Below are 12,234 nucleotides of genomic sequence, written 5' to 3' on the forward strand. Positions count from 1 at the left end.
GCCTCTTCCAAACCAAGGCTTTCATATTAAAATAGTTTATTAATCTGTTACTAAAATAACATTTTTTTCCCCCCACAGAGCTCTAAAGTGCATTATTTATACTCAGGTTGCACTACAAAAATAACATGCTTTGTAAAGACAGGACACCTTTCCTCCTGTATTGTCTGCTTTCCCTGGCAGCAGTGCTCAGAGAGTCTCATCCTGGTTTCTGCTCCTCTAAAACATGTCCTAAGCTGCCTGTCAGGTAAGAGAGAGTTAAAAGGGAAGAAAACTAAGCCTAGGACAACCTGGCAGCTTTTGTCAAGGGGTTAAATGCTCTAAACTGGGATTTTAAATGGAAGTTTTGTGAGTTTGGAGTCGGTGGGGTCAATGATGCTGTTACAGACCTGGCAGGTTTGGGGTAGGGAGATCTGTGGGTACTTTTACCTTAAAAACCAAGGAAAAGGGGATTCTTTGAACTGCTCAGCAGCTCCAGGCACTGCACTGCCCCTGCAGCACACAGAGGCCTCGAGTGATTCTTGACACATTTAGCAGAGTAATGACGTGACCAGTGATTAATTGTGGAAGTTCCCTTACCTAGACTAAAGAAATGGAAGTTTTTGGCAAACTTCCTGTACACATTCTTCCCAAATTGGCACAACTGGTGTCTCCTGGCTCTGCCTGATGACCTTTTCTGCCCACAGTTCTGCAGACAAGCTCCTTCCAACTCCTCCACTGAAATGTCTAAGGACAGTTGTGCTTTCCCAGGGCTCCTCTTGGCTGAGATTTTCTGAGTCCTCCCTCAAGTAAGTCAGAGCTTTCCTCCTCTTGTTCCGCTCCTGTCACCTGGACCAAACACTTCCCACTTTTACAAAACTCACCCCAGGAAAGGCAGCTGAAAGTAAACATGCAAAGTGCCACAGAAACAGAACTGGGAGGGGAGAGATGCCTTTGGGCTGGAGTTCAGCCTCCTTCCTGCTCAGTACTTGTGTGACTGACACCAAAGTGTCTGGGGCACACAGCTGGGAGAGTGCTGTTCCTTTAGGGATGTGTTTTGGAGCTACAGGGAAGAGGCCACACAGAACCAACACAGTTTAGGCTTTGCTGAGGTCAGACAGTAGAGCTCACTGCCTGGGTAAAGGGTTGTGATGGAAGCAGCTCCTCAAAGCTTATTTCTAAGGAGAAATTCAATTTCAGTTCCTCTCTTTGAGCCCTCTGACATCTCTCCCCACCTCCTTCCAGTGCACAGCCACCATCCCCCAGCTCCATTTGGCATCACGTATATAAATAAATTATATTAATTTAATCAAATTTAAATAAAACACTCAAGCGCCACCTCCCATCCAGTCACTTCCCAGCAGGAACAACTTGGAGTTCTGTTGAACTTGGCCCAAACCCTCAAGTCTTGACGGGGATGGTTTGTTTGGAGCCGGCCTCGGGCAGGCCCACGGAGTACTCGGTGGTGGCGATGAGCAGCATGTCCAGCGTGGTCTCGGCGCACTTGGCGATGAAGCGGATGAAGGGGCGCACGTCGCCCTCGTTGGCCACCTCCAGCACGTGGTAATACTCAGCCCGCTGCTCCTTGCGGATGGTGATGGGCGGGTACCCCGCCTGCATCAGGATCAGGTTCATCAGCAGCCGCGACGTGCGGCCGTTGCCGTCCACGAAGGGGTGGATGTAAACCAGCTTGTAGTGCGCCAGCGCCGCGAACTCCACGGGGTGCAGGCTGCTGGCGTCCTCCGAGTTCATCCACTGCACGAACTCCTCCATCTGCTTCTCCACGTCCTGCGGGTGCGGCGGGATGTGGTGGCCCACGAAGACCTGCGTGGCGCGGAAGCGCCCGGCCTCCACGGGGTCGGCGTAGCCCAGCACGCGCCGGTGGATGTCCAGGATGTCCCTGCTGGTGACGGAGCCGATGCGCGACACCAGCGTGGTGTTGACGAACTTGAGGGCGGCGTGCATGCCCAGCACCTCGTTCTGCTCCGCCAGGCTCTTCCCGGGAACGGCGTACCTGTGGCGCAGATGGGTTCCGTGAAAAACACTTTTGTAAAGATTTTTTTTGTCCTGAGAAGCTGAGAGGATGTGGGCATTTGCAAGCAGCCCCAACACGGGAAGAGATGAGAATCTTGACTCCATGTTTCAGAAGGCTGATTTATTATTTTATTATCATTATCGATGATATTATTCCTTTATTGTTTACATCATTATATTATATTTATTATATATAATTACATTAACTATTTAATTATTTATATTATTTTATATATTTATATATAATTCTAGAAATTAATTATTATATAATTCCATAGAATTATATAACAATTCTATAAATTATATTATATAATACCATTATATAATATATTATATAGATTATATAATATCAATATATATTGTAATAATATCATTATAATATATTCTTTTATATATGATATAATTATATGTAAATATATCACACTTATACTAATATTATACTATATTAAATATTATATTGCATATTATATTTATTGCATTATCTAAATATATAATATTTCATATATATTAATTTATATTATGTATTATTATGTTATTTATTTTATTATGTATATATATATAAAATATATATTGTATTAAAACTATACTAAAAGAATAGAAGAAAGAATTTCATCAGAAGGCTAGCAAAGAAAAGGAATGATAATAAAAGCTCGTGACTCTCAGAGAGTCCGAGACAGCTGGACTGTGATTGGCCATTAATTAAAAACAACCACATGAGACCAGTCACAGATGCACCTGATGCATTCCACAGCAGCAGATAATTATTTTCTTTTCCTCTGAGGCTTCTCAGGAGAAAAATCCTGACAAAGGGAATTTTCAGAAAATATCATGGCTTCAAGAGGCCTCAGAAATGAAGCATAAACAATAATTATCTGTTGCTGTGGGATGCAACAGGTGCATCTGTGACTGGTCTCATGTGGTTGTTTTTAATTAATGGCCAATCACAGTCCAGCTGTCTCGGACTCTCTGAGAGTCACGAGCTTTTATTATCATTCCTTTTCTTTGCTAGCCTTCTGATGAAATCCTTTCTTCTTTTAGTATAGTTTAAATACATCATTTTCTTTTAATATAATACATATCACAAAATAACAAATCAGCCCTCTGAAATATGGAGTCAAGATTCTCATCTCTTCCCTCATCCTGGGACCCCTGCAAACCCTCCACGTACCTGGTCTCGATGATGTGCCGGATCTCGGACAGCGATAGCGTGTTCCCCTCGATGGCCACCGTGTGGTAGATGTGGTGGTAGTAGGATTCCTCCATCACCCTGCGCAGGGCAGAATTCCCCTTGGGAATGGCCATCACCTTCTTGACCTTGCTGTCGATGATGCTGAAATACCTCTGGTCGATCTCCTCCACCAAGGGCAGCGTCCGGCCGCGGTTGCTCAGAGCCTTCTCGTTGTGGGGGGAGATGGTCAGAGCTTTGGAGTACAGGTAGTCAGCCTGCAGGATGTCCTTGTCCTCCTCTGAAAAGATCCCAAACTCGTTGAGGGCATCCACGTAGTCTGGGTCCATTTTGAGGGCGTACAGGAAGAGTTTGTGAGCCTTCTCCCGCTTCCCTTGGCGCTTCATCTCCAGGGCTTGATTCAGAGCTGCTCTGGCTTCCAGCTTCACCTCTGGAATGAAATGGTAACAATAACAGGTAAAGGGCCGTGAGTTTTACTGGAAACCTCTGGAAATCTGGATTCCACCATCCTTGTGCCTCCCTTCCCACTCAGGATGTTCTATGAATGTTCACTGATATAAAAACTGAACAACAACTGGAACAGAATTTGTGTTCCAGAGGTTTATGCCACGTTTCCAGGCTGAATGTGAGGCAGCAGAGCCATTCCTGGCAGCGAGTGTGGGAAGGGCAGGACCTGTGGGCAGCAGCCTCAAGGTGGCCACAGGTGGCCAGCAAACTGCTTCATGTGGGAGGAAACTGTTTTAACAGCTTTTTCTTGGCATTCTTTTAGGTGAAATTATAATGTTAACATGATTATCTTGGCTGCCAACAGCACTTCTGTTTTTCCACTCAACTATCCAACGTTTTCCCAGCAGTAAGAGCTTAAATGCAAACACAGATACAGTGCTGGAATCGGAATAATTCCTTTAAGTGTTTTCCACATTAATGTCCTGGCTGATACTGGCCATGGCTACAGCCTGACATTGCCTGAAAGGCTGTTCTGTGCCAGGATTTTGGGATTAATGCTGTGTAGCCCAGATTTCTGTGCATTAAACCACCTCTCTGTGTTCCAGTTACCTCCACAGAAGTTGCTAGTACTGAAAACACGAGGAAAAACTCTGGAGTAGACGGAGCAATGCCAGCACAGGGCCCTGGAATGCAGTCAAGGAGCTGATGAGGGCCTGCCTGACCTCGGGGGCATTTACAGCCAGCGTTAATTGCAGTTAATTACAGTTTGTTACCATCAGGGTACAGTGTCACTGCCATCAGGGGTACAGGACACAGTCAGGAAGGGGGTGAAGATCTCTGGGTTGGTGTCAGGGTTGGAAGGGCCCTCTGGAAATCACTCCAAGGCAGGGTCACCTGGAGCAGGAAGGTGTCCAGGTGGGTTTGGAATGTCTCCATGGAGGGACATTCCACCACTCCACAGGCAGCTGTCCCTCGTGGAAAGAGGCTGCTCCTCATGTTGAGGTGGAACTTGGGTTTTAATTTACTGCTCTTTGTCACCACTGAACAGAGCCGGGCACCATCCTCTGGAGATGTTTGTATGGATTGCTGAGATTCCCTCCTCCAGACCGACCAGGCCCTGCAGTCTCCCCTCATCACAAAGATGCTCCAGACCCCAAATCACCTCTGTGCCCTCTGCTGGACCCTCTCCAGCACCTCCTTAACCTGAGGAACTCAGCCATGCTCACCTGGGGATGCTTTTCCCTTCAGCACCAGCAGCTCCAGCCCGCGGGAGGTGACGCTCAGCTCGGTGCTCTGTCCCATGATCCTGCTGATCCCCGAGGAGGAGCCCAGCCTGTTCCTCAGCAGGGACAGCCCCTTGAGCACAGCCTGGCACTGGTTGTCCAGCGGCAGCAGCAGCATCACCAGGGAGCTCAGCAGCAGCACCAGCACGGCCGCCCAGCGCACACGGAGCCACAGGGACACGCACTGCAGCTCGGGGTCGGTCGCCATCGCCACGAGGTTCATCCTGAGTCCAGCACCGGCACCTGGGGCATCTCCCCTGTCGCTGCTCCCACCTGGGAATGCACAGATTTGGCCAGAGCTCTGTGTGGGGTAAGAGTGGGTCTGGGTGATGTGCTGTGGGTCTGGGTGGTGTTCTCTGGGTGTGGGTGATGTGCTCTGGAAGATGTGCTCGGGGTGATGTGCTGTGGGTCTGGGTGATGTTCTGTGGGTCGGAGTGGTGTGCTCGGGTTGTGGGTGATGCGCTCGGGGTTTGTCACAGCTGTCCCTGCCACCCCCAGCCCCATATGGGATCCGCTCTCGCATGCACTCCCATGGATGCCCGGGAGCAGCGTGGGCACTGGGGCTCTGCCAGCCGGTTCCGTGGGCATCACGGAGCTCCCCGTCCCTTCCCCACCCTCGTCCAGGCTTGCGCCCCCCGCCATGCCAAGGGTCCCTGCAGTCCCTCCCCATGCTCCGCTTCTCCCGCAGCCACCGCTCCTTCCTCGAGCCCGAACCGGCCGGAATCCCCCCCAGCACCACGGCTCCTCTCTGCCCGGTGCACCCCAGGCTTTCCCCACGATCCCCTCTGCCCAAGACCCTCCGGGGCTGTGCCGGCCCCTGCCCGGTGTCCCCCCGGTCCCCCCTCACCTTTGCCGCCTCCTGGAGCCGCCCGCTGCCGGCTCCCGCAGCCCCGCCCCCGGCCCCGCCCCCGAGCGCTGCCATTGGCTAATCCGCCCCCAAGCTCCTCTCCCATTGGCTGCAGCAGCGGACGCGTCTCTCGCGCTCCTCCCCTCCGCTTCCTGCACCGGCTTCCGGGTAGCGCCGCGCCCCAGGCCCGGGAGAGGCTCGTGGAGGGTGGGGATTGGTGAGCATGCACGTCAATCACGCCGCATGCAGCCAATGAAAAGGAAGGACGGAGAGTGGGCGGGTACGGTTGCCATATAAGGGCATGGCGTGCTGTTGCTAGGCGATGGGAGCGCGGCGGGGCTCACAAGAGGTTAAATTCCATTGCCTTCAATTTCTGACCATTTCCATGGAAAATCACCTCTTTCTGTTGATACAGGGTTCCCGTCGCCTCTCCGTGGCCCTTCTGCATATTTCGCTCTTTATTTTTGGCCTTGAGCAGCAGCTGTTCCACACCTGGAGGCCAGGAATGGGGAGAGAGTGGAAGAAAATTAATACAATACAATATTTTAAAATGTATAAATATTATAAATATTATATAATCTATTAACATATTATTAATAGAAATTATATTATGTCATACTATTATTATATGATACTCTATAAAAATATAACATAATAGAATGAACATAATAGAATATATAATAATATATATAATATATATGAGAATATATGTTATGATATTATACATAATATTGCATAATATATTAAAATATTATATATTTTATTATATATCAATTTATGAATTCGTTATTTATTGATTTATAAAATGAATACTTGAAAATTATCCAGAATCATCAAGCTGTGACATTACTAACCTATGTAATGACCAGGAGCCCACTGTTCCTGTCTGTCAGGATTTGGGAGCTGCAGCCGGCAGATGGCACTGACTCCTCTCGCTGCTCCACGGAAACATTCCTGCCTGCTCCATTCCCCTGCCAGGACCTGCCCAGCACCAATCCCGAAAAACATATTTGGAGGTTGAGTAAGGCCCTGGCTGCCTTCTGGAACTGTTTGTGCTGGGATAAAATTCCCTTGTGTGTGCACTCAGAGATTCCCGGGTACACCAGCAGCTTGGAGCAACTTCCCAAAGCTTGCCCGGTGAGGCTGATCCTTGAGATCTTCCCTGGCCTCCATGTGGAGGCTGTGATCAGGCAGACACATCAGTGCTGTTTGTTTCAGGCTGGGCTGGAGCATCCTGGGGTCGGGAAGGTGCCCTGGGATGATCTGGGTCTCCAGCTGGTCAGAGTGACCCCGAGATGAGCTAGGAAGTCTCTTTTCCCAGCCTGGTGGTTGAAGGAGTCAGGGCTCTTCATTTCTCATTCTCAAGGTTGTTTATTGTTCCTCATCTATGAAATTTTTTTCTCCTGTCCAGCCAAAGTGCGCTCAGCAGGTCAGACAAAGGCACTCTGCCCGCCCTTGGGGTGGTGTTATCTTTTTATACTAAAAACTCCATTATTTACATGAACTTCCCAATACCTATCACCTGTGTTAGACAGTGAGCTTCTACTCTAAACCAGTCTAAAAGTGCCACCATCACAGCAGAAGATGGAGGCCAAGAAGAAGAAGAAGGAGGAAGGCTGGACAAGCCCAGATCCCTCCTTCTTGCCCCCTGAACCCCTGTTCTAAAAACCCCAAAAAACATATTTTTCACCCCGTGATAAATTCACTATCATTCTACTTAGACTTTCACGGCTTGTAATTATTCATATAAAGGTTGGTAATTGTTTGTTTGTTTGTTTGTTTGTTTTTCCAAGGGCTAAATCAAAGGCACAGGGGTCTTGGGCTCTGTGCCAAGGTCTCTGAGCCCCCTGGGCAGGGTCTCGAGCCCTCCAGGGCAGCCAGAGGGATTTCCTGGGTTCTGATATCAGAACAGGCACAGAGGGGACGTCACCGAGTGCTGCATCCTCCAACAGGTGTGGGAGTGCCCCACCATGCTGCCCTTACTGGTGTTACTGGTCCAGCTCTCCTTTTGGGATCCCTGTCCCGGGATTCCTGTGATCCCTCTTTTCCTGCCATCCTTTGGAGCAGCTCATGGAGCCCACCCAGCCTCAGCACCATCCTGGCACTGGTTTGTACTGGGAGCACTGGGAGGGGGAGGCTGTGGCCATCTGGGATGGGGAAAGGGCTGATCCATGAACTGGATGGACCTGGGGGATTTGGGTTCCCTGTGGGAGTGATCTGGGTGTTGGGGACACCCAGGAATCCTTGGATCCGCTGGGATGAGCTCTGGATCCTCCACCTACAGCACTGATTCCCACCCAGCACAGATCCCTTTTTTCCCCCATTTTTTATCAATTTCTTTCCCTCTTTCCATCCTGGAGCAGCTCTGGGCTCCGTTTGGCCGCAGGATCCCACATTTTCCTTGGCAAGGGATGGAAATTTTCCCAGAGGAAGGGGAATGCACTGCTGCCATAAACCCCAGGAATGCCAGGAGCCATGCCAGGAGCTCTCCCATGGCAAACCCACTGCCAGGGCTCCTGAAGGAGGAGCTGCGCTTTGGATGTGCCAACCTCTAATGAAGGAAGAGCCTCCAGGCTTCCATTAATTAACAAATTAGCTCATCAAGAGGCTCCCTAATTTGTCGACTATAAAGCTGCCCTATTAATTAAACAAGAGGACAGATTTTAATTTGCCAGAGCACACATTTAATTGATAAATGACTCGTTTAAATCCGTCATGGTGGAATTTTCCAGGAGCAACGTTGGGAGAGGAGCAGGTGGGGTCCTCAAGAGCAAGGAGGGATCTGGGATCTCCAATATCCCATCACCTCTCTCCTAATTGACCCATCCACTAATTGGCTCTGCTTACATCCAGCCTCTCATTCCTCTTCCCCTAAATCCCATTAGCTCCCTGCTTTCCACAGGGAAATTGTTTTGCAGGAGCTGGGGATTTGCTGGGTTGGGAAAATGCCAGCGTGAGGGATACCCCAATTCCAGCTGGGATATCCAGGGAAATGCTTTAGTTTTAATTAGTTTTTAGTTTTAATTCCCTTGGGGATTGTGGCTCCTTGAAGGCAGCTTCTGCTGGTGTTGGAAGTGGTTGGAATTCCGTGGCCAGAATTAATTCCTGCGCTTGAAGGCCAGGGATAAATCAGAGGTCCCCTGACATTCCAATGATTTCCACACTGAATTCATTCCTTGGGCATCCTCTCCCCAGCCAGATGTGCCAGGGAAGCCACGTCCAGCCAGGGTATCCCCAGTTCCCTTTTCCCAACCTGTTTTTTCCCCAAAATTCTTAAGGGAGGGTGGGTGAATTATGTGAAGTCCTGCCCGAATTTTCAAATTTTCAATTTATCCCAGTTGATTTATAAGGTATTCCCAAGGTGTGAATCCTTCTGGATGTGAGCTCCATTCTCCATCAGCCAGGAACAGAGCTGGGGACTTTCTGCACCCACTCCAGGCCATGGGTAACAGGGATTCCCTCTGTTTAGGGAATAAAAATCAGGAATTCTTTGGAGTTGGTGGATCTGGCTTCCATCAACAGCACCCTCTGGATAGATCCCTACATTTGTGGATTTATTTAAATAATTCTGAGATAACAGCTGGATTTTGGAACTGGGAAAAGGTTGTATCCAGCACGGGGCTGAGCTCTGGATATTGGGATCAGTGATCCAGATCCATCCAAGGGAGATGCTGTGGGGAACCCCAATGAGGGCACAGGTGCCCCCACATCTCCCTGGCGCCACTGAGTGCTGCTCCCTCATTTCAGAAATAATCCCAGCCTGGCAAAGGCTCAGGAATAAATCATATTTTGCTGTTATTTTTACAAATTCCAGGGAAATTGGAGCCCAGGGAACCTGCACCGAGGCCACCCCCAGCCAAAAACACCCCGAAAAAGGCATGGATTGCTCAGAGCTGGCAGGAATGCTGGAATTTCCCACAAGGAGCCCAGAGCTGGGCAGCCCCTGTGCCCATCCCAGTGATGGGGAGCAGGATGGGGCCATTGGCAAAGCCAACTTCAAAATTAATTGTCCCTGCAAAGCTCTGCTCCATGGAATAGTGAGTTCCCAGATGCTGATTGCAAGGAAAACTGGGTTTATTAATTAAAAAAAATCATAAATAAGGCAGGTTTCCTTATGGATGTTTGGGAATTTGAAAGAATCTATTGCTATTAAATCATTGTTATCAGACAAATCCAGCTGGTGCCTTAAAGGATTGGGAGTTTCCTGAGGGGTTTTATCAGCCAGATCCCACTGATTGTTTTTTTTTAATTTTTTTTTTTGGCTAGGAAATTTCAGGAATCCTCTCTTCTATCCATGTTTGGTGTCTCAGCACACCAGCAGCAGGAAAAGCACATCCAGAGGATTTTAGGATGATGCTTAAGGAGTTCAGGGTGAAAGATGAGCTTGAATTCAGCTCCAGCAATTCCCAGCACAAGGAATTGAAACCTGGAGCCCTGTAGGCATTTTAACAGAATTTCTTATTTTTTTTTTAAATGGAATTTCTTAATTTTTTAATGGAATTTCTCATTTTTTAATGGAATTTCTCATTTTTAAATGGAATTTCTTGTTCCAAGGCCAGGCTGGACGGGGCTTGGAGCAACCTGGCCTGTGGAAGGTGTCCCTGTGCATGGCAGGTAATGGAATGGGATGAGTTTAAGGTTTTTCCAAACCCAACCACTTTGGGATTTGGTGCCACCTCTGCTCATAAACCCCTGGGCAGGTGACATCCTGTCTGTCACCTGCTGAGGGGCTCCAAGGCAACGATAAAATGCCCATGCCTGGCAATTCCTCATCCCTGCTCCAGGAGCTGTCAGCAGCCTTTGATTTGGAATTGGAAATCGTGGATAAATCTCCTGATGTGGCACTTCCATCACTCCTGGGGAGCAGGTGTGGGGGAATCCATGGAAGAGCTGTGCCCTGGGAATGCTCCCATCAATCCTCCTCTGCCAAGGGTGGGGTTTGGGAGCCCAGAACTGGGAATTCTCCCCTGGCCCGTGGGCGTGCATGGCTCAGATCCAGCTCCTGGCACAGCTCTGAGAGAAGTGGAAAAATGGGGGAAATTGTGCAAGATTGGAGGCAAAGAGAGGCTCTGTGAAGGTGTTTGGGGGCTCAGCCAGGTGGAGATCCCTGACCTGCCCATCCCAGGGCTGGAATACAGCAGGATAAGGTGCCAGCCTTAGGAGCGCACATCCAGCTCCTGGCACAGCTCTGAGAGAAGTGGGAAAATGGGGGAAATTGTGCAAGATTGGAGGCAAAGAGAGGCTCTGTGAGGGTGTTTGGGGGCTCAACCAGGTGGAGATCCCTGACCTGCCCACCCCAGGGCTGGGATGCAGCGGGATAAGGTGCCAGCCTTAGAGCACAGTGGGTTTGGCCACCCTGTGCCAGCCCCGCTGTGCTCCTGGGGCTATTTATAAACTCGAGTTGCACAAGGTCGGCACTGGGTTTTTGGTTTTTTGCTTCTTTTTCTTTTTTTTTTTTTTTTTTTTTTTTCCGTGGTTGTATCAAATCAGCGAAAAAAGGGAACGGGAGCCGTCTCCCGAACATCCTGTCTGTGGCTTCTTTATTTGTGCAGGGAGTTTGAGCCCGGATCGGGAGGCGGTGGCGGGATCCGGAGCTCGGCACCGCAGCGGGTGCGGAGCCAGGGATGAGCTCCCTGGGGAAAGGCGGGGCACAGTTATCCCTGGGCACAAAAACCCGGGATTTGGAGCTGGGATATGCAGTGGGAGCCTCCTGTCTTGTCCTCGTAGCTGAGCTCAACTCCTTTTCCAGCCATTCCCATTATCCCCACGGCTCTGCCCGGGGCGAGGGAAAGCGCTGCTGGATGCCTGAGAAAGCTCCCCCGGAGAGGTAAAACTTCCAAAACTTCCTCCGATTTCTTCCCCATTCACTGCCGCATCTGTTTCGGGATGAGTCAGGCGCGTTCCCAGCGCCTGCCTGTGTGGGAGGGAAGAAGGGCGAGAACCGGAGGGGTCGGGTCGGACCTGCCGGGCTCCGGGCGCGCATCCCGGCCCCATCCGCGCATCCCATCCGCGCATCCCATCCGCGCATCCCACCCGCGCATTCCATGTCTATCCGCGCATTCCATCCGCGCATCCCATCTCTATCCGCGCATCCCGGCCCCACCCGCGCATTCCATGTCTATCCGCGCATTCCATCCGCGCATCCCGGCCCCACCCGCGCATCTCATGCGCGCAATCCTGGCCCGATCCTCGCATTCCCGCTCGATCCGCGCATCCCAGCTCCATCCGCGCATCCCATCTCTATCCGCGCATCCCATCCCCGCATCCCGGCTCGATCCGCGCATCCCGACCCCATCCCCACATCCCAGCTCGATCCCCTCATCCCATCCGCGCATCCCGGCTCCATCCGCGCATCCCATCCCCATCCCGGCTCGGCAGGGAGCAGCTCCAGGGCGTTTAATCAGCCCAAATCAATTTAGGGCTTTAATTGCTTTGCTCGGTGTGGGTGGCACTCGGCGCTT

The 12,234-nt window shown here is 50.2% G+C and overlaps 1 protein-coding gene across 1 annotated transcript; it reads right to left on the bottom strand.

The window, feature by feature from the left end:
* Positions 1-49: 49 nt before the first annotated feature.
* FICD (FIC domain protein adenylyltransferase) lies at positions 50-5,406 on the bottom strand. Its single transcript, XM_058816979.1, has 3 exons — positions 4,870-5,406; positions 3,179-3,626; positions 50-1,990 (listed from the first exon to the last, which is right to left on the bottom strand). Exons 1-3 carry the CDS (start codon positions 5,147-5,149, stop codon positions 1,378-1,380), a joined length of 1,341 nt encoding a protein of 446 aa, XP_058672962.1. The 5' UTR covers positions 5,150-5,406; the 3' UTR covers positions 50-1,377.
* Positions 5,407-12,234: the final 6,828 nt, after the last annotated feature.

This window comes from Ammospiza caudacuta, chromosome 18, assembly GCF_027887145.1.
Source record: "Ammospiza caudacuta isolate bAmmCau1 chromosome 18, bAmmCau1.pri, whole genome shotgun sequence".
Taxonomy (NCBI): domain Eukaryota; kingdom Metazoa; phylum Chordata; class Aves; order Passeriformes; family Passerellidae; genus Ammospiza; species Ammospiza caudacuta.